Consider the following 24,601-nt stretch of genomic DNA (forward strand, 5'->3'; position numbering starts at 1 on the left):
TTCACGGCTTTGCAACAGAGATATTGTTAGAATCTCGAAACGGATGTTACATCAATAAGCACCGACGCATATTTCTTTGTGCAACAGGTGCTGTTCAAGGCGGCGTTAGTAGTTCTGGCGGGTGCCCTCGGGCCGGCCAAGGTCCGCAAGCGCGCTTGCGGCCTCTGCGAGACTCTGGAGGTGCTACGACACCCCCCCGAGAACATCCTCGGGGAGGAATACCTCGTGTACCACATGCAAAGACTTAGCCTAACCGAGGAAGACTTTGAGTTCGAACACCAGCGCCAGACCGCGCGACGGAGAGCAATGGCCAACAGGAGGTGAGAATTGCTTTAGTAAACCTTAAACTATAGTGTCAGTTTGTCGAATCACATGCAGGTCTTAGATCATTTCAGTAGGTATATATTCAAAAGATTTAAAAAAATATATTATAGTTTGGTTCCGGTGACCATTTAGTATTAGGTGGGACGCGATCTGGTTCGTCTATCTAAGCAATAAAATTGGAAATGATAGTTGAGTCACTTTCCGCCAGTCTGGCAGAAAAATCCTTTTGAACTTCAATCGTTTATAAGACTTCCTTTTTTGGGAACACGATCAACTTCACTGTTGGTTTTTATCAGATACATAGTTCCATATTGAAATCGTTATTTGACTCGCATGCGTGTGTGCACATATTAAAGACAAAATTGTAAGACAAAATGGAATTTGAAACTGGTAATATGGTACCTGCGAATTCTATGAGAAATTTAGCAGCAAAACCAAGCTTGCCTCATATGGATTGCTTGACGAGTTGAAGAGTTCAAAGCACAGCAGGCGCTCAATTATTAATTTAGTCCTTGGAGACGAGAGATCGAAATTTCGAATGTATTGTGTGACGGCTGTCTGAACCTTCAAACCGCAAGGAATTGGACTGTTTTATTGCAGGATTAGATGAAGTGGTACTTACTCGTGCGAGTTAAGAATGTGTCCTGATTAATTCATTCGAAGTGATTCGTAGGCACGGGTTAAGACGCTATGTCCTTAGAATAGTATTTTCCTGCGGATGTGAACCCAAATGTCAATTCCCAGGCGTCTTGTCCAATGGTCTTGGCGGTAGTGCCCATTAGCGAGGTCTCATACACTCCCTACCATCAATAATATCACTAAATATACTTTATAACTGTAATATATTTTCCAATATCAGCAGGTCTATAGAAACCAGCTTATAACCGAAGTTGTCCGACTGTGACAGTTCAATAAGGTATATGGCCTTTTCTATGTTCGAGCTTTTGATGCTTAAAAATGAGCAACAATTCTAACTTATACTGGGTGCGGGGATGAGCGGGTCGGCTTTATTAATAAATATATGTGTAATCCAGGGATATGTCTTGTCTCTTACATTGTCATGTAGATACAAATGGGATAGAAAGGGACCACACGTTGTGAGCGTGTTTTTTGATAATGGGGTGTATGTTTGTGTTAACCTAAAGCTATGTATCTGTTTAATTCGAACAGATTTTGTTCATTCGTTCTGTTCAGCAATGAAACATTTTTCCAGCGATTTCAATTAGCAATTCTATTATAAAAATAGTACGCGTTGAAATAGGTCGATTGAGTGCTTGGAAAAGGACTCTGGTGTTAATTTTTTTAATGGGCTCTGACCACTCTGAACAGGCATTGTAAACTGCTGATGTGCTGATGTGGTGACTGTGGTGGTTTTTTTCTGTTGCCCATGGGCATCTACGACGTAAATGCGCCACCCACCTTGAGATATAAGTTCTAAGGTCTCAAGTATAGTTACAACGGCTGCCCCACCCTTCAAACCGAAACGCATTACTGCTTCACGGCCGAAATAGGCAGGGTGGTGGTACCTACCCGCGCGGACTCACATGAGGTCCTACAACCAGTAAAAATGATGATGTAATGTAATGACCAGTAATGATACTCCTCAGACAGCAAATTTTCTAGTCCCGAGACGGTGATGAGTATTTGTTAAAGAAAAATGGTCTGGGTTATGTTGAATTTGGGCCGAAAACAAACATTCATATACCGCTAAAGGTCCCAAGAATCGGGTTTCTCAGTTATAGTGCCGAATATTGGGGAGATCTATGTCCGGCAGTGCGCGTCTGTGGGTTGGTGATGATCAACATATCGACGCTTGAAAGGCAAACGTGACTAAGCGACAATGCGTGAACTTTACAGTAGACTAATTTAAAGTTGAAATTAATTTAAAATATACCTGAGAAATACCTAAAAAAAAATATATTTTAACGAATCTAGCTGTAGGATTGAAATGATATTAATAGACCTAGAAATATATATTTTTTTGCGCATCGAATATGGTTATTGCCTATCATTTATGTACAAAGCAGTTATTTTTGCTTAGTCACGTTTGCCTTTCAAGCGTCGATATGCTCTCAGGTAGTCACAATAGATCCATGTGATTCGCAAGGTGTGAGATTTTACTTCGATCAGCCCTTGCTGCCGGTGATCCTCCTTATGATCAACAAAGTTTCTGTCTCTCTTGATACAAGAAATTTATCAGTATTAATTTGGTATTCCACAGTGGCAGCTGATTCAGCGACTGCTCATACAAACGTTATTCGAAGAATAACGCGCGTGACTTGTTCAACACGCTGTGAATTCGCATAATGGACGTTATATTATAGTGTGATAAAGACTATAGTCGCCTGAATTGGCGACGTCGACCAATCGAGACGACTGACTTGTGTGTGAAGTGTAACGTTGACTCTTGGATAATAATTTTATTTGATATTTAGTGTATCCACGCGATTTTCCTTTGACTTGGGACCATGATTCGCGAAAATTGTGCGCAAAATTTTGAAATATAAACATTTATTGTCGTCGTATCCACTACAAAGCCTTAGATTAGCGTCATTTAACTAACTGTCGAAAGATGTAGTTTCTGCAAAACACCGCTAGAGGCGCGCCAGCATTTATGAGGAAAGTTACCAGTTTTTAAGTCAAATGTATTTTTTTGAAAACTGGCAATCTCTTGTCATTTAAATTTACATCGTTTTATTATCCCAATAATTGACTTGACTAACTGCGGTCGGAAAATTGATGCGCGATGATGACTTAATTTCGCATTCCTTAATCTCGAAATTTCGACACTGGAAACTGTAAAGTTTTCCAAACATCGGAATTAATAAACCCGAGGTTAAACCGTAAAACATAAAAACTAAAGAAATCTCTGCACCTAAACTCTTACATTCTTTCCTTCCTAAACATTCCACATAAAATCGTTCGCAATCGCGTTCAACGCATTCTCAAGTATGAGATAAAATAATTATCCACTAGTCATATCTGTTCTTTATAATAAAATTGTTATTGAAAACAAATATCAGTATATAATTATTTGCATAATAATCATAGATTAACTGGTGATAGAATTTAGTAAGACGTAAAAAATTGGGAAGTTTAATAAGTTGGCAACATTTTCGTTTCCTTCGTCTCTTTTTAGCTTTGAAGGACTTCAGATGAAGATTTTCATTTACAAATGTGTACAATTCAGTTGTGAATCCTTATTCAGTTGGAATAAGGCCTAAAACTTGACAGCTGTTTTGTTTAAAGAAATTGAAATATTACTATTGAAAATATCTTACACAGTTCATAATATTTATTTAGCCTTCAGTACGGTCCTCGTACTACTACTACTCCACTAGATAAAATTATGTGGTACTAATTATCGAATATGTTGAAAGAAGTTTAAAAATATTTGCCCATCTTGAGAATAGTTTTTGGGGTTGCCAGAATTGTCGTAATCATAAAATTATAGGAAATTTTAAATAAAGATTGCTTTCAAATATTTCGTTTACAGTGAATATTTTGATATGGAAAAACTACGATATGAGAGATGAATATGTTGTTGTCTGTGTAAATATTTGTTTTAATTTTAATGAAATCGTTCTATGGTTATCCGCTTTATGCTCTATGCAAAATTGAAAGAAAAAGTCATAGTATTTTGTATGTAAAAATTAAAAACGAAAAAAAAAAAAAACATATCGCAAAATGTAAATACATAGATCTAAAATGTTTATAATATTCGATGAAAAGACAAAGAGAATGTAAAAAAAAACGTATTATCGAAAGTACAATTATGTAAAATATGTGATAATTTTCCATTTATTAAGAAGAAGGGATAATAGTGGAATTACGTATCTTTTATTGCGAATAAGAAACGATCGTCAGTATTTATATGTAACATTCCCCGTTATTATTATTATTATTCATTTTCATGTTATAAAGGATGTTATTATAATGCATTGTGTCTGTTTTATCAACATACATTATGACTCGTGAATCGAGTCCAAACGATTATGTGTTTTGTTTTTTTTATCAGTTAAATGAAATCGATTTACAATTTTTTTATGATTACCTGTAGGTACTCAGGTAAGTAATTTGACTTTTCTAAAAGTTTTATTTCAAAATACAAAAAGAAAAGCATAATATTAAAATTATTTAAAAAAATTGATTGATGACTAAAAAAAATTACCATCAACAAATCGAAGTATCGATTAATATCGATTAATAATCGAATTACCAACGTGCATGACTTAACTAGAATAAATCCCAACCCTATCGAATATAGATATTTTACTGAACGTAACTTTGTTCGTATTAATTATTATAAATAGGCCAATACAATAAAAAAACATATTATACTCAGCTGCGTCTAAAATGTTTTAGCTGCTGCATTTGTCTCTCTCTAACTTGATGCAGTGTGAAGTGAAGGACAGTGACGAAACGATTGTAACGGTTATTATCCATTTGCTGAAAATTTTGGCTATCCTTTTCGTATATCAGTAAAAAGTAAAGGATAAAATTATAAAGTAATTGTTGACTTTTTACGTTTCAGAATGGGCCCATTTAATATGTAAGTACGTTGTAAGATCACAATTCGATCGATACATCAGAACCATAGTGCAATGAGTCAGAAGTATTAAAGTAATTAATTAATTATGTAATGTATATTTTTTTAGAAAACTTCATTGTATCATATAGCGATGTGTGTTCACGAGTTAGCTAGCATTGTATTAATAATACACATGCGCACGTTAAACTGACGCAGACCAGTGTAAATAAAAACACCACATTTTATAAATTTAACGTCGAACTGTTTTTTGATGAGGATTGATAATAATTAATATATACTTTTCGTACATTTGAGAAATAATAGGTTTTTTTTCTTTCGTTCTATCGTTTAGAGTCGTGAACGAAACGGCCGTGACTGTATTTAGCTTCTTCGAAATCCTAACGATGACCTTCCAAAGTATTTGTGGTTCACGGTGAAGTTAAGAAGGACCCCCCCAATGATTAAACTCTGGTATGATAAATCAAATTCATTTTCTCGTATCCGCGTTTCCCCAAAACTAAATGCTCTGTTGATTATTTATTATGTTAAAATAATTTCTTGTATTAACATGTTGGCTGTCATGTCGGACACGTTTGCTAACTAGAGAGGTTTCTGAGGATGTGTGTATTAAAAAAAAAACCAACATGGCGGTTGACGTTTTTATTCATTGAATCTGTTAACAGAAGTATTATTAGTTTTTTTTTTTTTGTATTTTTAAAGTTAATAGTTTAATCGATCGACTCGTCGGCTTTAGAATTTTTTAGTTTCAGAGCGAGGTGCATAATTTTCTTTCATAATAATAAGAAAGTACAAGAAAGGTACTGCCTAAAATTATCGGAGGGGATGCAGAGGATATTTCAGGAGTACTAGCAAGCATCTTATCAACAATGACTGTTTTAAAATCACTTCACCGATTACTTTACTAGTATTTGCTTAGCGTTACTAAGGATGATTTTTACTGTGACGCATTAAAATGTATTTTTTTTTTCTTCATAATAAAGCCGCTTAATGTCATGTTACAGTTAATCAATATTTGGTATAATGTATCTTTATTCTTGTAACATTCTATACCCATGACATCATTTAATGGTGAAGCTATCTTTTACTATTAATTTTTTGAGAAAAAAAGAATTGCGGTCCTCCAGCTTTTTTGGAATTTAATTAGGCCGCAAAGGTATCTAGTTTGGACAGCCCTGATATAAACAATTCAATGATAAATGTTTAGGCGGAGAGGAATCGCGAGTTGCACATCCATAGTCAACTTTGCCTCGACGGCCACAAGTCGACAGATTAAACATTAATAAGTCTCGTGTTTTGTGTGATTTCCGTTTTTGTTTAGTATGAATTTTAAATGAACGTTGATTTTAAATGTAAGCGTATTATGAATATTAATGTTGTTATGCCTTGATAGTTTTATCACACGGTTTTTTTAGCTATTAATTAATTAATTACGTGTCTGTATTACTTGTAGAAAATTCGTGTTCTAAAACGAATTTCATGTTTATAATATTGAATCAGAGTAATCTCTTTTTAACAAGATTGCACAAAATATGTATTTCCTCTTTTTTTTTAAAGTTTGTATAGCATTTTAAACAACGAACATTTAAAACTTGATATCTTGTTTTTGAAATCAAAAACAGCGTTCTTTTTTTATGTTGACAACTTTGTAGAAGAGCAATAATTGAACTTTTGGGTGGCAATGTAAAAGTTTATGTAGCGTGTGATTTTTTATGTTAGCCGATAGAGTTCCTCAGGTTTCCAACAAACAATGAAGGGGTTTCGTTAACCTTTTAGATTTGAGGGATTTGAGAAAGTGCATGAGCGTGGAAGCCAATTAAAATTGCAGTCATTGGTTTGTTTTTGTCAATTTCCATGAGGTTACGCAAAATTGTTGAAAATTTTTAGAATCACTAAGAAGCGCTAAAGGTCGAGTTACCCCTGTCTGTAAATTCACATAATTTACGAAGTTAATAATTAGAAAGATAAACACGTTGAATAGTGCAAACTCTAATATAATATATTTTTATCAAGTAATACCTACTATATTTATATCCAAAGACGAATTATATTAAAATTGATACTACACTATTTTTGTATTCCGAACACATTCCTTGAATACTGCAGACTGTTTTATTATAACGAATCATGGTTTTTATATATTTTCAGTGTTTTTTACCTACCATTATTGTATTTTTGTACAAATGTCTCGTGATATATTCACACTGCTGCAATACAAATGTTGTAAATAAATATTTTAAAACAGATCTTATGGTGTTTTAAATTATGTTTGGGCGCCTTGTTTGTTGGCCTTTGCGAAAAATAGGTACTATGCAAAAATCTTGCAATTTTTTTGGCGGGAACACGAAATGTCAAGTGTAATTTTTGTTTTGATGAAAAATGAATTATTAATGTGTGAATTATTATAGTGCGCGCGGAAGCGCTAGTCACCTCCTGAGGTATGTGGCGGGGAGGGTGCTATTGACAAGACGCACACGATTTTATATTTAAGTGCAGATAAATCTCAGAATAACATGTTAGAATTAATGTAATGGGTACCTAATTGTAATATTGTATTTTTCCCCCGCCCTGCCGCTCACATACCTCAGGAGGTGACTAGCCTTTCCGCGCGCACTATAATGAATTATAATTGTAATAATTATTAATGTGTGTGTAAAATGGTCGGAATTTAGGGAGATTTCAGAGGACTTTATAGATGAAGCGAGACCATGTCTAGTGACTTTCGTATGTTTTGAAAATGCTTAATAAGCCACCGCTATCACAAGTTCCGACCAGAAGAAACTCTAAACTAACAACATTCACCAAACTTATTTACTCGTAAACGTTAAGGTATCGATTTCATTTCATTCCATTTTTGTACTTGGCTTCGGCTTGTGTTATGAAGCATTTGGCTGTGTGGCCTGACGTCCCCTTAACCAGTCCCATTAATGAATAGTTTTTTTTTTTTTATATAAGATAAATTCGCAGACATTCAACTGAAATCACAGGTTCGTATAAAACTGAACTGCGCGAGCACAGAACACAAAACTTACCGGTAACTTTACTTCAGACCTTAGACCTTATATCTCAAGTTGGGTGGCGCACTTGCGTTGTAGATGTCTATGGGCTCCGGTAATCGCTTAACGCCAGGTGGGCTATGAGCTCGTCCACCCATCTTAGCTATAAAAAAAAGCAACAAGACGGCACAAATAAAAACCACAATCATTTTTCATACTTCATGTATTTTTTTATATCAAAAAATTACGCACAACTTTACAAGTAATTTTCAGGCACGATACTTTTAATTAAGACTTTTAACTTACTTTTAAATTACATATACAGCGAAAACGATAACTAAACAGAAAACACACAAATTAAAATATAATAATATAAATATTTACACGATATGTTCACCGAAACAATTTATAATTATTAAATCGATACTAAAGTCCGCACTCATTCGATTTTCTACATTCATAACGCGTGTCACAAAACACTTACGGTCCAATCTCGTCTCGTTTAATGTGCCATCTTTAGTGTTTACGGAATGACATATCTCGTAATTCTTCAAAATAAATCTATACTGATAACATTGTGTCACACTCCTCCCGATCAATTAATGGTGCTTTTAGGCACCACAAGCAACGGTCGCCGTCCTCGCCGAACCCGTCGCTTGCGACGAAGGACTCGACGAGTAAATTTACCCATAGACACAGCCCACTGAGTTCCACGCCAGATCTTCTCAGTAGGTCGCGTTTCCGATCCGGTGGTAGATTCTGCGAAGCACGGCTCTTGCTAGGGCCAGTGTTGGCAACACTCCGGTTTGAGCCCCGTAATCTCACCTACACGTTCTGGTGAAGCTGAAACAGCCTCTCAAGGCTATCAGCATAGGCAGGGAAAAAAAAGGTACACACACTAAGCGATCTGTTGTGCCCTTAGTGCGAGTTTTTTAACGTTCTGGATACCGTAAAAGTTAACTCAAATTTGTATGCATTTGGAACAGCGCCCCTAGTGGAAAACGTAGGTAAACGTGTTAGTGTTAAAATATTAATCTAAATTTTAAGGCGTCTGTCGTTAAGGTCGATAAGACAAAGACAAAAACGTGTTTAATACGATTTTCTTATCTGTTAGTGTATGGTAACCACTCATCATCAGGTGGGCCGTATGCTCGTCTGCCTGCAAGGGCATTAAAAAAAAAAAATAAAAAAAATAGTGTAGGTATAGTAACCGGCAAACATCTTGAGCAAATGACCTTGACTGCGCAGAACCGAATTTTAGATCACTTTGGTGGTGAGGGTGAGGCGCGACGGCAGGGGAAATCGTATCGAGCGCGTTATTGGTAGATCAGTCGAACCTTGCGTCCCGCACCGCGCCCTCGTTCCGCTTGCTCCCAAAAGTACGCTTGCGTACAGTGGAAAGTTATTATATTATTAAAGTCTATCGTTATTAATCGTTAAGTTATTTGTTATAATTACTTGTGGACTTTGTTGCCATTGCTATTTGTTGTGTATTTGTTGATTTTTTATAAAACATACACTATGCCGCGACAAACCGGTGTAGTATTCAAAAGAGAGGGTAGAAAAATTGTGTACGACGTATATTGCTTCATTATAAAACAGGGGAAGAATGATATTATGGAAAAAGTAAAACAGACTTCGGAAGCAACAAAAACATCAGTGAGTACTGTTAGGTGCATTATTAACGAAGCTAAAGGCTCTGGCTTGCTCATCGTGCTTGGGACTCCGGGTAAGAAAAGATCAGGGAAGAAGAAAGTTACCGGAATGGATAGTTTCGTTCAATCTGTAATAAAAAGATGTAATCATAATAACTACATAACAAGCAGCGAAACTCCGTACCGTAGAAAGGCTTCGAAAATTTTAAAGAAGATATACATTTTAATGGCTCGGAATGAAGTTTACGACGAATTATGAAAGAGCTAGGCTTCAGATGGAAAAAAAAAACAGAAAATAATCAGAAGCTGGTAATTGAAAAAAGTAACATTCGATTACTACGAATCGAATATCTTCAAAAAATAATTAATTATAGACAAAAAAGAAGATCGAACCGACCGAGTCGTAAACTACACCGATGAGCCCTATGTCGACTTATCACGATGATGGCGACTCGGGTGATGAAAACAGTGATGATGATAATGGTCAAGATTATGATAACGAAAAAAAAAATACAAATACCAGCTTCGCTTCAACTGAACCAAGACCTGGCAACAGCTCTAGTTTTGACTTAATAGAAGGAATATCTATTTTACCCCAAGATTAAATTATTACAATTATTAACCTACATTTTTTGTTGATGTTCTAATAAATATATAAAAAAATACATATGTTGATTTTAATAATTTAATTGCATTATGACGCAGAGTAAATAATGTTTTTGCACGTGAGTATACCATGCGCAAACTTACCCCCACTACGTCAACAAATGCTCAAGAAGTTTGCCGGCTATTATACCAAGATTTTTTTGTTTGGTTATCTATTATCCATTTTATGTGTGCATCATTAAAACGAATTTGTGAACAGGTTTTCTTCGTCACGCGTCAATAAAAAAAAACAAAAGACAAAAATTATCAAAAACTTTGTGGTGTTTAGTGATCATCATCGAATCTCGAATCGTTGATTAAAGACTAGTAACGACAAATTCGCGAAATTTTCGCGCCTCAAGAAGCACTAGACACCGCCTTAAAGAATGATCTCCACACACCCTGTATAATGAACTATATAGAGGCGAAATCGAACCGTTGACGTTATAACTAAAATTTGTCACTATTAAGTATTAGTATTTAGTATTAAGCCTTTCAAATAAGCAGTCTTTCGTTTCAGTATATTCTGTATGTCTTCAATTATCTTGTCGAGGCCTAGCTTCAGTTTATTCTCGACCGGGCTGGGTGCGGTTGGGTTAATGTTCATTCTGGTCAGTTCTTCTTCCAGGTCGACCGAGAAGTCGTAGTCAGGCCAGAGGTCCATGAGCTCCTCGAGCGAAGCGATCGCCTGTTGCAACGTCACGTTTATGTTGTCAATTAATTTTATCGTTTGCATCTGATCGACGGAGCGGTTCGCTTTCTTCTTAGATTTCTTTGTGTTCGTCGGAGTTATCATCTCGTAGCAAACGCCCAGTAAATACGTTAGCACGCCGATTGACTGCAATGAAAAAAATAATATGTTTATAAAATACTAGATGACCCGGCAGACATCGTAGTGCCTCAATCGATAAATAAAAGAACTAAACTTTTGTGTAAAATAAACTTAAAACAAACAAAAGGAATCCGTCCGACGGGGGACACGTCAAAGGAAAAACAAAATTGTTATTTTTATTTAATTCCGAGCATTTTCATATTTATCTACCTTTTAAACCTTCTCTGGGCTTCCACAAATAATTCAAGACCAAAATTAGTCAAATCGGTCCAGCCGTTCTCGAGTTTTAGCGAAACTAACGAATAGCAATTCATTTTTATATATATATATAGATAAAAGATTAGTAGATAAATAATTATTAATATTATTATTATTATTAAAACTAACTTGTAAATAATTGGACAGCGACTCGAGTCTATCCCGCATCGACCAGCCGTTGTCTTCAGCGCCGTATCGGATCTCTTGGACGATAAGTTTTGACGAAATCAAAATGATGGCGACGACTTGATCGCACAGCTCGTGCACTTTGTCAGTGTTGTTCATGGACAGCTCGCCGATCATGCGCAGCGTTATCGAGTACAGTTCCCGATACGGCACCGGCGAACTTACGAAACCTGAGAAATGACAAATATATACAATTCGACACTTGAAAGGCAAACGTGACTAAGCGACAATGCGTGAACTTTACAGTAGACTAATTTAAAGTTGAAATACCTGAAAAGAATTCTATTTTAAAGAATCTAACTGTAGGATTGAAATGATTTTAACAAACCTGGAAATATATATTTTTTGCGCATCGAATATGGTTATTGCCTATCATTTATGTATAAAGCAGTTATTGTCGCTTAGTCACGTTTGCCTTTCAAGCGTCGACATGTATTTGTAACAGTCACTTAATATTAGAACCATGGTAAGCGCTTCTCAAACTTTTCCCAAACTACATGATATTCCTTTACTTGTAATTCGCACACGTATTAAGGACTTTTTTATATATTGCCAAGACGGGTGAATTAGCTCACGGCCCACCTGGTGTTAAATGGTCTCCGGAGCTAATAGACGTCAATAACATAAATGCCGCCACCCACCTTCAGACTTGAGTTCAAAGTTTCAACTATTACAGTACAACGGCTGCCCTACTGTTCAAACCGAAACGCATTACTGCTTCACGGCAGAAATAGGCGGGGTGGTGGTACCTACCCATGCGGACTCACAAGGCAACCTACCACCAATAAAGCATGTTTTTCTTTTTAATTATTATCAGCTGGTTTATTTAAATACCACTCAAATTAAGGAATCTGAGGGTAGTTTTATAAGATAATACGTATTTATTTTAATATCACTTAAATTCAGGAATCTGAGGGTAGTTTTATAAGAGATAGCCGTACTCGCCGGCTTCGCTGGGCATTTAAAATTAAAATTATTATTAGGGAGTCCAACCCTAATATAAATATTAGCCTATCCATTGAGTACATGTATTTTCTACATGGATACCAAGTATCAAGTCAATCGGATGCACGGTTCAATAGTTATAACAGAACATCCGTAAAAAACTACTGTAAATTTATATATTAGTATAGACTACAATTTTGTTTTGGTTTATCTAAAGCGGTCTTCAAAAAATATCTGTAGAACTGACCAATTATCCTGGAAGGAAACGGTCCGGATATAGTGATCTTCTCGTAAACGCAATATTTCTCTGTACATTTCTCCATCGCTTCGCTGAACGTGTCGACGCAGGTTCGCAGTTGCTCGTAATGTTGCATCTTCTCTTCGATCGGTTTGTTCTCGGCGAGTTCCGTGCACAGCGTGACCGAGGACAGCAGCGCGTCCGTCAAGCGGAGGTAGGCCATATCCTGATCGAACGTTCGAGATCTCAAATCAGGATCCTGCAGCTCGGGCGGCTCCCAGTTCACGATGATGTTCAGGTCGCGGTTGTCGCTGGAAATACGTAACTTTAGGAATTTTATAGGCAAGACTAAGAATTAAGCGGGGCGCGGTATGATGACCCGTGAAAGCAGGAATTGGCACGCATTTTACGAATCGATCAATAAGTACGAGATAAATCTTTTCTCTTCCATTCTCTTCTATCAGTCGTCGTCTCAACATTCACTCCTCTCTCTCTCTCTCTCTCTCTCTCTCTCATATCATCATTCACACACACCATCCATGTCTTCTTCGGTCGACCTCTTCCCCCTCTACCTTGCACTAGCATTTTCATACATCTCATACTCGCATGCATCACATGTAAGAGATAAATATGTCGAAGAAGCCACAATAATAATTATGAACACCATCGTAAGACATTGTAAGGGCGAATAGGGTGATCGAGTTAAAGGCTTCGTCAAACAGAACGCGTAATTAGCGCGCGTCAGAGCGCTACGCTATGACGCCGAGATGAGATGTACTACTGTGGTAACATACCGTCAAACAGAGCGCCAGCGCTATATTATATATAGCGTCATAGCGCGGCGTCAGTTTAGCGCTCTGACGCGCGCTAATTACGCGTTCTGTTTGACGAAGCCTTAAGAGAAATATTGAGTGCACTAATCACGTTCGCTGTTTTAGAACGATTTAGAAATCTTCTCTTGACGTTAGCAAACGAAAACCAATGACAGTTGTTCACTGAAGTAGGAAACCTATGGAAATGAAACGTCAACAAAAATTCGTGCCACTGTGACGTCATCTGGCCACAAAACATGGCGGCTTTAGTGCTGCCCAGAAGATTTTAATGTTAGTAGGTTTTATCGATAAACGTTCTTGGCTTATTTTATTTTAAATATTGTTGAGTATGAATGTATTTGTAGAATTTATACTTTAATAGGAATTAAGTATATTGTTATGTGCAAAGATGATGTGATTTAGATATTATGTGAAATCTAAGACGAGTTCGTGCTTCAAATTTTCCAAGTAAACGATATGACGATTTTTAAAATTTGCTACACTGATTTTATAAAGTTGTCGTTTGCCGCAAAACATAAAGATATGGCATAGTACAGTGCCATCAGCCCATTTCTAGCATGCTGAATGTTAAAGATATGGCATAGTACAGTGCCATCAGCCCATTTCTAGCATGCTGAATGTTATCGTATTTTGAGTACGTGTTTTTCTTAGACTATTACAATCTATTTTAATTGTTTTGCTGACTCTAAAGTCCGTAACAGACTACCGCAGTGCACCTCAAGGAAGGTGCACCGCACCATTTGAATCACTCTCACTTGAGAGTGATTTTAAATTTATCAAGGGACCACCTGATAAAAAAAAACACCTACAGAACATTTATTCGTTAATGAAATTACAAACGTCATTCCTTGTGACTTCCTCTCTAAAATCACTTAATTAATAAATATTTAACGATATTTAACAATAGTGTTTTACTCACTGCGGAATAAAACTATTTTATTTAAATAGTTCCGAAGAGATTTGGTCGGTAGCCTTTTTCCCGAAATATCTAAACAGAATGTCTAAATATGTTTTGATGACATAATATTTTAAAGAGGTATTTATGATTAGTGTCATGATTAATAGATTCCGACCGAAAAATGGTGTCCGATATTTCGGATTCAAATATATTATTAAGTGTATAATCCATGTTTCGGATGAGGGCTCCATAATGAATTTAAATATATATAGATAATAGTTTTGGGGCATCGACCTTCTTGAGATCCTATAAAATATGTTTTAATTATTATTTTTGTACGTTTTAAGCATAATAAAATTAGAAATTTTATATAAGCAATCATATTAAATCGATATGAAAGTCAATAAATAATGTACAACCCAAAACAGACGGCCGAACTGACGTGACAATGACATTTGGCGCGCAAAACATGGCGGATTTTCGGCCTCATTAGACGGAGACGGAGACATTTACGTATATTCATGTTTCATTTTATGTACGCACTGAAATACTGTTATATTGTTTTCTTGCGAGTTAAAGTGCTGAGTAAGAACGAGATAGATATATGTTTATGTGTGTGCCTTCAAAATGGGTGCTATTTATATAAGCAATTGTACGTATAGAACAATATGTTGTGTCCCTACTATATAGGTCTATGCAGTTGTTACGTCCTAATGACTGTCATTCGTTTTCTTTTGCTAGGAGCCGCTCTTCAAGAAGTAAGTGGTAAGTGTAAGTTGGTAAGTGTGATGGCGTCTACGTGCCTCCATCGGCTAGGCTCTGTCGTAGCACGAAGTTAGCCGAGTTCCGACGATACCGCAATCGTGCTGCCATCTCTCGGGAATCGTGCTACGTTTCGTTTAGCTACCAAACTAATGACCGTCTCCGACAAATATTTTTTTCTAGTAATTATTCGGTCTTTCCGGTTTCATTCATTGCATGCGCGCGTGGTAAGCATTGTTTTTTACGCTGTACATGGCGGCACACAATTCGTCTTTTCGCATTAAAAGTGTACAATTTCAAAAATATTTGAAATTGTGTTAATATGCGGAATCATTTGGTATCTATCACCAGTATTTTTCTCATAAATACTGTCAAAAGAGCGTAGTTTAGTTTACCTATATTTTGACTACTATTAACAAAATTAATAGATAATTTTAACTTACTTTAAAAGACAGATAATGTAACTGGTAAAAAATAAATGTTGCAAATATGATTAATATTAAAAATATCACATGTTAAACCTTTAAAACACTCATCTGTAAAATTAGTAAGTTTTGAGATTATACAGTTTTGATGCGAGGAGACGAATTGTCTTGTAAGCTGTACATGGCGGCGTGCCACACAATCGTTTTGTACGCTGTACATGGCGGCGCGGCACTGTACATGGCGGCGCGGCACTGTACACGGCGGCGCGGTACGTACGTGTGCGCGGCGTGCAGGGGCGCGGGGGGCGCGGGCGGCGCGGGGGCGGCGAGCAGCGCCAGCAGGTCGCGGCGGCGCGCCGACACGGCACAGAGCGCGCACGCCTCCAGCCGCGCCGCCCACGCGCGCAGCTCCACCACCTTCTCGAACGTGCCGAACTTGTACGCGTACGTCATGTGCTCGATGCTCTGCTGGACAAAACTTAACGTTAATCCTTAGCAATATAAAACTTCGAGAAGGGTTCGCGACCCAACGATTAAAGCGGATAAAGTTATTTATATTAAAAAAAAAAAATTATTGCTTAGATGGGTGGACGAGCTCACAGCTCACCTGGTGTTAAGTGGTTACTGGAGCCCATAGACATCTACAACGTAAATGCGCCACCCACCATGAGATATAAGTTCTAAGGTCTCAGTATAGTTACAACGACTGCCCCACCCTTCAAACCGAAACGCATTACTGCTTCACGGCAGAAATAGGCAGGGTGGTGATACCTAATCGCACGAACTCACTAGAGGTCCTACCACCAGTAATGAAAATTTCAAGTTGATACAAATTACTGATTCTCTGAATTTGACCTGGGCCGAACTGTATAAGTATGCTAAGCCCGCCGATGGGCCGCATGGCGTTCGACTTGTTAATATACATAGTTCGCGGGTCGGTAACCTATTTAAAACAATATTCGGGGTGAACGACCGCTAAATAGCCGCTTCAGCCAGCGACCTGACAAGCCGTCTCAGTGGTGTAAGACGTATGATAAAACCCATAATTCACAGTCAACATAATACTGGCTCGCTTGTGGTCGTGAAGTCATCACCATAGGCCCACACTTGTCCAATGCTCGATTTGGGGGTATACGACAAAGGGAAGATCTTCCACCGAGCGGGTGATATTGCTCGGTAGACCGACGGTCCCAATGTTGTTGTTCGGAACTTGTATATATGCAAGCGTATCTTGAAAATGTCGTAAGCGAGATTCAGGCGTCTGTCAAATATCTTGCATTATATAATGACCCGCCATACTCATAGCCCTCTCTCAATCTCCACAGTTATCAAACTCATTACCTACATAACGCTACAGCTACGAACGAATCGGGCAGCATAACACCCACAGACACCGCCCACTGAGTTTCTCGCCGGATCTTCTCAGTGGGTCGCGTTTCCGATCCGGTGGTAAATTCTGCGAAGCACGGCTCTTGCTAGGGTTCGTGTTAGCAACGTCGCCAGGTTTGAGCCCCGTGAGCTCACCTACTAGATAAGGTTACGCTGAAATAGCCTCTCAAGGCTATTAGCTTAGGTAGGAAAAAAAAAAGTATTGTGTGGTTTTATAAAACCACGGTAAATGTGAAACTTTTTTTCACATTACAGACTTTTAACTCTGACAAACAACATTTACATTAAACACTGACAAAAATAAACAAAATAACTTAGAGCACTGGCACAAATGAGTAATAGTCTATAACCATAACACTACACGGCCAGCAGCTGCAGTATACTGGCGCCGCCATATTGGCCTTGGCTGCTCTGACGCGTGCCTTTCACTTTATCCCTACTCCGCGGCCGACCGTCACGCGACATGCAACACACAGACGAAAAAGTTCGAGGCGATGTAAAAAAGTTTCACTTTAAAAAGCAGTCTAATAATTCGTCAGCAAACAGCTTGTGAAGCGAGATAGGACTGTTTAAATATAAATACCAACATCCTTAGCGTGGTGCGTGTGGAAGGCCCTAAGGTCGGCCAGCAGCTGCAGGGCGCGCGTCGGCACGCAGGCCGCGTCCGCTCGCGCAGTGTGCAGCCAGCCCAGCGACACCAGCTGGATGTGCTTCAGCTCTAGGCGACGGTAGATCGAATCTGCCGCTAATGCGTTACCTGAAACATTTTAAATGAGATCACAACCCGTCGGAAATATCTGCGAACCTGGCTTAATGACGTCATGGAAACTAGAGAGATAGCAAAAAAATTCGAGATGTTGCAAAAAAATATTAGCCGCGCCAATAAAGAAACGAATCTAAAATGGCGGCGGCGATCATGCTGCTCTCACTCTAAGCTATTGCTGTCTTTAGTCGCACACGGCGCGTACTGCATGAAAATTTTTTTATCAGTTCTGACTTTGTTTCATCACGATAGAAATCGATATAGATACGAGGACTATGGAAGGGGAACACATGTTGCACCGACCCCAGGTGACTGGGGGAAAGGCAGGAGAATGATGAACATGAAAACTTAACACTGCTATATTATAGCACCGGCGTATTTCTGCTAAGAAGCAATATCCCATTGCGGATTGTAGGATGTGTAAGTTGACATATAAATACGTTTAAGGCTCTGAACTCATGTCTCCGGGTAAATGAATCAAATCAAATCAAAAAAATATTATTCAACATAAATGAAAGTACACACTTGTTGAACGTCAAAAAGAACTACCGCCAATTCACAAAAACTAGCCTCCGTCCTGAGAAGAACTGGCAAGAAACTCAGCGGGCATGTATTTTATCTTTCTTTTTTAAATATTAGATTTTTTTTATAATTCATATTTACAATGAGGATTATAACGTAACAATTATTGCAATATTGAAATGCCCGGAGCGAGCAACTCATTCCCACTTTGTGCAATCTTCTATATAATCATTGACTTTATAGTAAGCTTAGAACTTATATCTCGAGGTGGGTGGCGCATTTACGTTGTAGATGTCTATGGGCTCCAGTAACCAATTAACACTAGGTGGGCTGTGAGCTCGTCCATCCATCTAAGCAATAAAAAAAAACAAAAAAAGGTTTTTGTACAGATGTTTTTTAATAGTTTTCTTAAGCCTATGTGAGAATAAATGTGAGATGGAAATCCATAAAACGCTCACCACATACTCACCTAGCAGATGATACAGTTGCACTAGAAGAAGCTTCACGTGATAATTCGCTGGTGAATACAACAATACTAATTCTAACAAACACAAGGCTTCGAGGATGGGTTTTGAGCTCTTCTGTTCTGTTGCTGTAAAGTCAAAATAAAAATTGTGACAACTTTGCTGAACACACATATTTTTATAACATAATCGAATAGCATGTTTAATATTCTATACATTTTAAACAAACAACAATAGACAGATAAGCAAGCCTACCTGATGATAAGTAATCATCATCACACATGGACATCAACAATACCAGGGATACAGCCAAACCACTGCCTATTTGTATTCATTACATCAGATACTCATATGAATTACCAACTTATAGATCTAATAGCAGTTTATTTAACTAAGCTTTTCAGTAAACTTTAGTTATGGTTATGTATAAATAAACAGAGAACAGACAGACACACAGCAATAATAAATATGTAAATAAAACATTTATCTGGTACCGTGTTAACATACCAGCATAAAAATAATGATGAGCCGCTAGTATCGCATAGCTATCTGCGGAACAGAACTCAGTAGTTGAGTACTTGATCATGTTTTTCTCGAGGGACCTGAGGTAATGCCTCCTGAGCGTAGCGGCTAGCTGGAGGGCGTCTGTCGTACCAGGACGAGGGGCTGTCAGGCGCCATGCTGTCAGACACGAGATGTGACGCTGTATGTCGTCCATCTGTAGGAGACAAGGTACATTTATTGCTTAGATGGATGGACGAGCTCACAGCCTACCTGGTGTTAAGTGGTCACTGGAGCCCATAGACATCTACAATGCAAATGCGCCACCCACCTTGAGATGTAAGTTGTAAGGTCTCAGTATAGTTACAACGGCTGCCCCACCCACCTTTCAAACCGAAACGCATTACTGCTTCACGGCAGGAATGGGCGGGGTGGTGGTACCTATCCGTGCGGACTCACAAGAGGTCCTACCACCAGTATAGAACCTGAATTGTGCTACCTTTTTTAATGGAATAACAATGGGTCACTGGAGCAGATATGACAATAAGTCCCAAAGGTTTACTATACTGCTACCTCCGTTAAAGAAGGAATGCATGGATACATACACAGAAATACGCAGGTTGGTGGCGTGCCTCACAATTAGCCCTACAGAAGCAGTTGAAAATAATATTTTCTACATCCTACTAATATTATAAACGCGAAAGTTAGTAAGAATGTATGGATGTGTGTTTGTTACTCTTTCACGAAAAATTACTGAATGAATTTTGATGAAACTTTACAATAATGTAGCTGACACATCAGAATAACATATAGGCTGTAATTTATTGAAGTGGAACTTCTAATGCGACTTCCAATAAGATTGCGTTAAACGTTTAACGCTACCATGGAATAGAAAGAGACAGAGCGAGAGTGAATACGTGGCACTCGAACGCATGCGCGTAGTATACCTGTTACAGGCCAGCGCGAGCGTTAGCAACGAGTAGCGTTCAATATTTTAATTAAGTATTTAAAAAAATATATAATATATTTATTTTTCTATCTATAATTTAAAATATATATAATATAAATGTTGAAGATGTCGCATCTCATATACACAGCATTCCCTATTACAAGAGCAATCTGATTTAAGGATAAAAAATGAAGAAAACCACAATACTACACATCGAAAAAGAAGTTTCACTTCATTCACGTGCACCTAGTTGCACGTGCACCGTTTTTTTAATAGCGTGAATTTCCCAAAAATATAACAATAAGTATCAAGTAATTAGGAAAAAATCTGCCATCTCATTTTCATAATCAATAATAAATTACAGTTTCCGAAGCGAAGCGAGGGCGGGTCCCTAGTACATCATATATGTACCTCGATTCTATACCACAATAACTGGAGCCAATAAAAATTGCTACTGTTGTATGAAAAAATGAATTGAAGCAAAACAAATTCAGTAATTAAACTTAAGGCTCAAATTCATTGACTTACCGTTTCTGGTTCAGAGTTTTCATCGAAACCGAGGCATGTCAGGAAATCTCTGCAGTTAGCCTCCCTTTCTTCTTGGGGTATCATCGCTAAATAAACTTTCAAGTCTGGTACAGCACAAGGTTTACTTGCAAACACCCTTAAATACTGCACGCAGAGTGCCAACGCACTACCGAGTAACGCTGTCGGATCTCCTTCGACAGACAAACGTTTCCACAATTCCAGTCTGGCTAAGTAAGGACCTCTCAATGTTCGCCCGGAAGACATACTTTCGACTAACTGACATATAAATTCATGGCATTTCTCAGCCGTATCGTCTATATTTTCTTCGTTGCTATTCTCTTTCATCAAATGGAAGACAGAGTCGAAATAAGGCATGTAATAATCCCATCTATCTAAATTATCATATAGTAGCTCTTTACAGAGGATGTTGACTTTTTTCCATCTACCCAACTTTTTCAAATACGGAATACAAGCTTGCGATATAGAACCAGGTATAAGTTGTCCATACAAAGGGCTTTCTATAAATTTGATTATATCTTCCCATTTCTCTTGTAGTTCTAATATCATTATGTACAGGCGGGCCTCTTGTTCGGCTTCCATTCGATTTTCAGATATAAAATTGTCTATCATTCTTTGGGCAAGAGTGAGGAGAATGTTCCTTTTTGTTGTGTCTTCTGTTTCTTTGGCCTAAAATTTATAAGGTGATTTATTATTTTAATATCTTAATTGTAATTAAATGTATGTACGTATGTATGTACGTTCATATTGTGTACATTCATCAACAAAAACCTTTACTTATATGCCATGTTCAATTTGTGAGAAATTTATTCACCCATATACTGTGTGAAATGTTTCTTAGAAACTTGAAACATTAGGAACCGTAAACCTTACTGCCCTTAAATATTAATTACAATTTTAATATTCATACACAATTATGTAATAAATAAATAAATAAACTATCAAATAAAAAAGCACATCAGAAAATTTGATCAATTTCAATTCTATTGGTATGTTATATGACTCGGTGATATGATAATCAGCACCTGTCTGTTGGGTTGGAGGTCAGGGGTTCAATTCTTGCATCAAGCAAGAATTCATGTCATGAACAAGCTTGTTTGTTGTCTCAGTTTATATTGTATGAATATCAATTGAGAATATCATTGTTTGTATGAATATCAGTTTCTGGTTTCCATAGTACAGATAATCCTCGTTTAGGGCCACATGATGTGTGATATGGCCCGGATAATTTTTTATTTCAGATTGTACTGTCATATACACAAATTTTAAAGATAAGTAGTACAGTTAAATCATAATTTAGTGCATACCTGCAAAACTATGCTCATGACTGCCCAGAAATAATATGGATTTTTTGGCGCAAACTTGTATATTGCCATTGCTGCTCGTTGCTGCGATCGAAAATCTCCGACCCGTACATATGACATAAACAGGTGAGAATGTAGTTCCTCATTTGTTGTATCTATTTTCACAGCATTTTCATAGATGGTACAAACTTTGTGCACTGCAGAAAAGAAACTTAAAAATATTAAATAATCATCATGTTCATTAAAAATTTACAAAAAAAATCAACAGTACAATGTTTACTTATATCGACGCTTGAAAGGCAAAAGTGACTAAGTGACAATGCGTGAACTTTACAGTAGACTAATTTAAAGTTGAATTACCTGAAAACAAAATTTATTTTAACAAATCTAGCTGTAGGATTGAAATGATTTTAATAGACCTAGAAATATATATTTTTTGCACATCGAATATGGTTATTGCCTATCATTTATTACAAAGCAGTTATTGTGGCTTAGTCACGTTTGCCTTTCAAGCGTCGATATACAATAAGAGGGACAGATATTTATATATGATATATTAACAGTACTTTGGTTCGATAAACCAATACTTTTCTAACAGCTAATAGAATATTTCTCCAACCTACTCAGATAGGTGGTATGACCTCTTGTGACTCTGCAGGGGTAGGTAACACCACCCTGCCATTTATGCCGTGAAGCAGTAATGCGTTTCGGTTTGAAGGGTGGGGCAACTGTTGTAACTATACAGAGATGAAACCTTAGAACTCTTATCTCAAGGTGAGTTGCGACATTTACGGTGTAGATGTCTATGGGCTCCAGTAACCACTTAGCACCACGTGGGCTGTGAGCTTGTCCACCCATCTATGCAATAAATAAAAATATTGGCAGTTAATTCCTATTTATATTATGTTTATTTAACAAAAATATTATAATATGTATGTTATTATATTATTATTGTATGTGATTATGCATCGAAGCAATAATAAAAAAAAGAAATTTGTTAAGTTTATAGTCTGTATTTTGAAAATGGTGTCCATGCTAGGCTAAGCCACTGTCATAGAAACCAATTTATAATTTAAGCTCAATAATTTATACTTATTGCTTAATGGTTAGACATATGTATTTAAAATTTAAACATAAAAAACTAAAATTAACTATGTAAAAAACATTAATACATCTATTTATAAAATTTTGTATGGATGTATATCCAATGTAAACTCCCAAACTGCATAAGGCTAATTTAGTGACAATACTTAATTAAAATTAAAATAGCATAACTTACTTATCACATGACTGAAGATATACATTACAGTTTGAAGTGTACAACAGTAGTTATATAATACAAGTGCAACTTTAACATTATGTTTAAGGTAGGCAGAATTCAGCTTGAGTTGTTGGTGGACTACAGTATCTACTTAATATCAGATGGGCCATGATATTGTTTATATAACTATACTTTCGGAGTCAATATATAGCAGAAGTTTTTCAAATATCAGTTCCAATAATATATGTAGAATGAGTGTAAATTGGATAATTATATTAAAGTATATGCATACTAAATATAGCTTGATATTTCCACACTACTTTGTCATGTATATTATAAGTTATTAAAGAGTATCATATTTTATTATTATAAGCAATAATAATAATAATATTTTATTGAGCTAAATATATCATTAGATTAATTAATTCAATTGTTTTTATCGTTCAATTAGTAGTATATTTGTATAATTCTACAGTTTAGTGTGTTACTCACATTGCTGAGACTCTCGAAATGACATTGTCATCGCCTGTAATGTCGTGTCATCGCTAGGCTTCTCCTCGACCAATGCATCTAGCACAGCTCCTGCCTCTTGGGCTCTACCTAACCTATAAAGTGCTAGAGCTTTCAAAGCTCGCGCCGCTTGTAACGATGGACTCTTTTTTAATACCTTTTCCGCCTCTTGTAAAGCCTTTTTATTATACCCATTATCCAGCCAATCTAAAAAACATCGGGCAGTAAAAATTCTGGAAGGAGTTTGGTTGGACATTTCATTCGAAAAGACAGTCAGTTTTAATGTGAAAATTTACCATATACAGGCCGCAACCGTCGTTCTACAACGCCACCATCGTGCACATGCTGCGATCTTAACGCCATTTTTCATTTATAGCTAGATTTTTGTACAAAACCGAATGTGCTATCGGCAAATTTTGAACTTTTTAAGCCGTAGACTGAAATTGAGCAATTAGCACGTTTGTTTTGCGAGCTTTATCTTTATCTATGCCTTTAGGCTTGACGATGACAGTGACATTTGACAGTATTGCCAATATTTTAAATTTTTAAGAATATCGGGCATAGGGAGACTCATACCTTGCTGACGGTAGCTAACGGCGCTCTTTTTAATTGCTAAAAAATATTATTTCAGCCAGCCAGCCACTAGCTGGCTGGTAGTCTTAAAGGGCTATGCCAGCGTCACCTAGCAAGTAGATGAACTTGTGGCATTTAAGAACGGACCTTTTATATGATGCGTAAGTCGGAACGCACGAGAGGTGGAAAAAAGAATATAGTCTGTGACACGGGACTTTTTACCGCTGAAAATTTAAAACGTAAAAATAATTTATAATGTGTTTAATAACTAAT

The 24,601-nt window shown here is 37.0% G+C and overlaps 2 protein-coding genes across 9 annotated transcripts in view; one reads left to right on the forward strand and one right to left on the reverse strand.

The window, feature by feature from the left end:
- The window catches only part of LOC101744901 (TBC1 domain family member whacked), a 33,404-nt gene extending 26,285 nt beyond the window's left edge, over positions 1-7,119 (forward strand). For 3 of the 5 annotated variants that reach the window (XM_062672946.1, XM_021349723.2, XM_021349722.3), the window contains 3 exons: positions 88-320; positions 1,184-1,240; positions 2,546-7,119. In XM_062672946.1, coding sequence (XP_062528930.1) covers positions 88-320; positions 1,184-1,208 — 258 coding nt within the window. In that variant the 3' untranslated portion in view covers positions 1,209-1,240; positions 2,546-7,119. The remainder of the gene's footprint in view (positions 1-87; positions 321-1,183; positions 1,241-2,545) is intronic. The other 2 variants (XM_038016319.2, XM_062672947.1) reach the window with 2 other exon arrangements.
- Positions 7,120-8,074: 955 nt separating this feature from the next.
- On the reverse strand, positions 8,075-24,261 carry LOC101741969 (phagocyte signaling-impaired protein). 4 transcript variants are annotated; one of them, XM_062672941.1, is made up of 12 exons: positions 24,052-24,255; positions 23,738-23,962; positions 21,988-22,181; positions 20,663-21,349; positions 19,192-19,402; positions 18,690-18,812; positions 17,523-17,692; positions 15,954-16,011; positions 15,824-15,860; positions 12,638-12,939; positions 11,389-11,615; positions 8,075-11,007 (listed from the first exon to the last, which is right to left on the reverse strand). In XM_062672941.1, exons 1-12 carry the CDS (start codon positions 24,116-24,118, stop codon positions 10,636-10,638), a joined length of 2,673 nt encoding a protein of 890 aa, XP_062528925.1. In that variant the 5' UTR covers positions 24,119-24,255; the 3' UTR covers positions 8,075-10,635. The 4 variants fall into 4 exon arrangements, with proteins under 4 accessions (XP_062528925.1, XP_062528924.1, XP_012548274.1 ...); XM_062672940.1 differs by having other exon boundaries at positions 15,954-16,014; XM_012692820.4 differs by having other exon boundaries at positions 15,824-16,014; positions 24,052-24,261.
- Positions 24,262-24,601: the final 340 nt, after the last annotated feature.

Source organism: Bombyx mori, chromosome 16 (genome assembly GCF_030269925.1).
Source record: "Bombyx mori chromosome 16, ASM3026992v2".
NCBI classification, from domain to species: domain Eukaryota; kingdom Metazoa; phylum Arthropoda; class Insecta; order Lepidoptera; family Bombycidae; genus Bombyx; species Bombyx mori.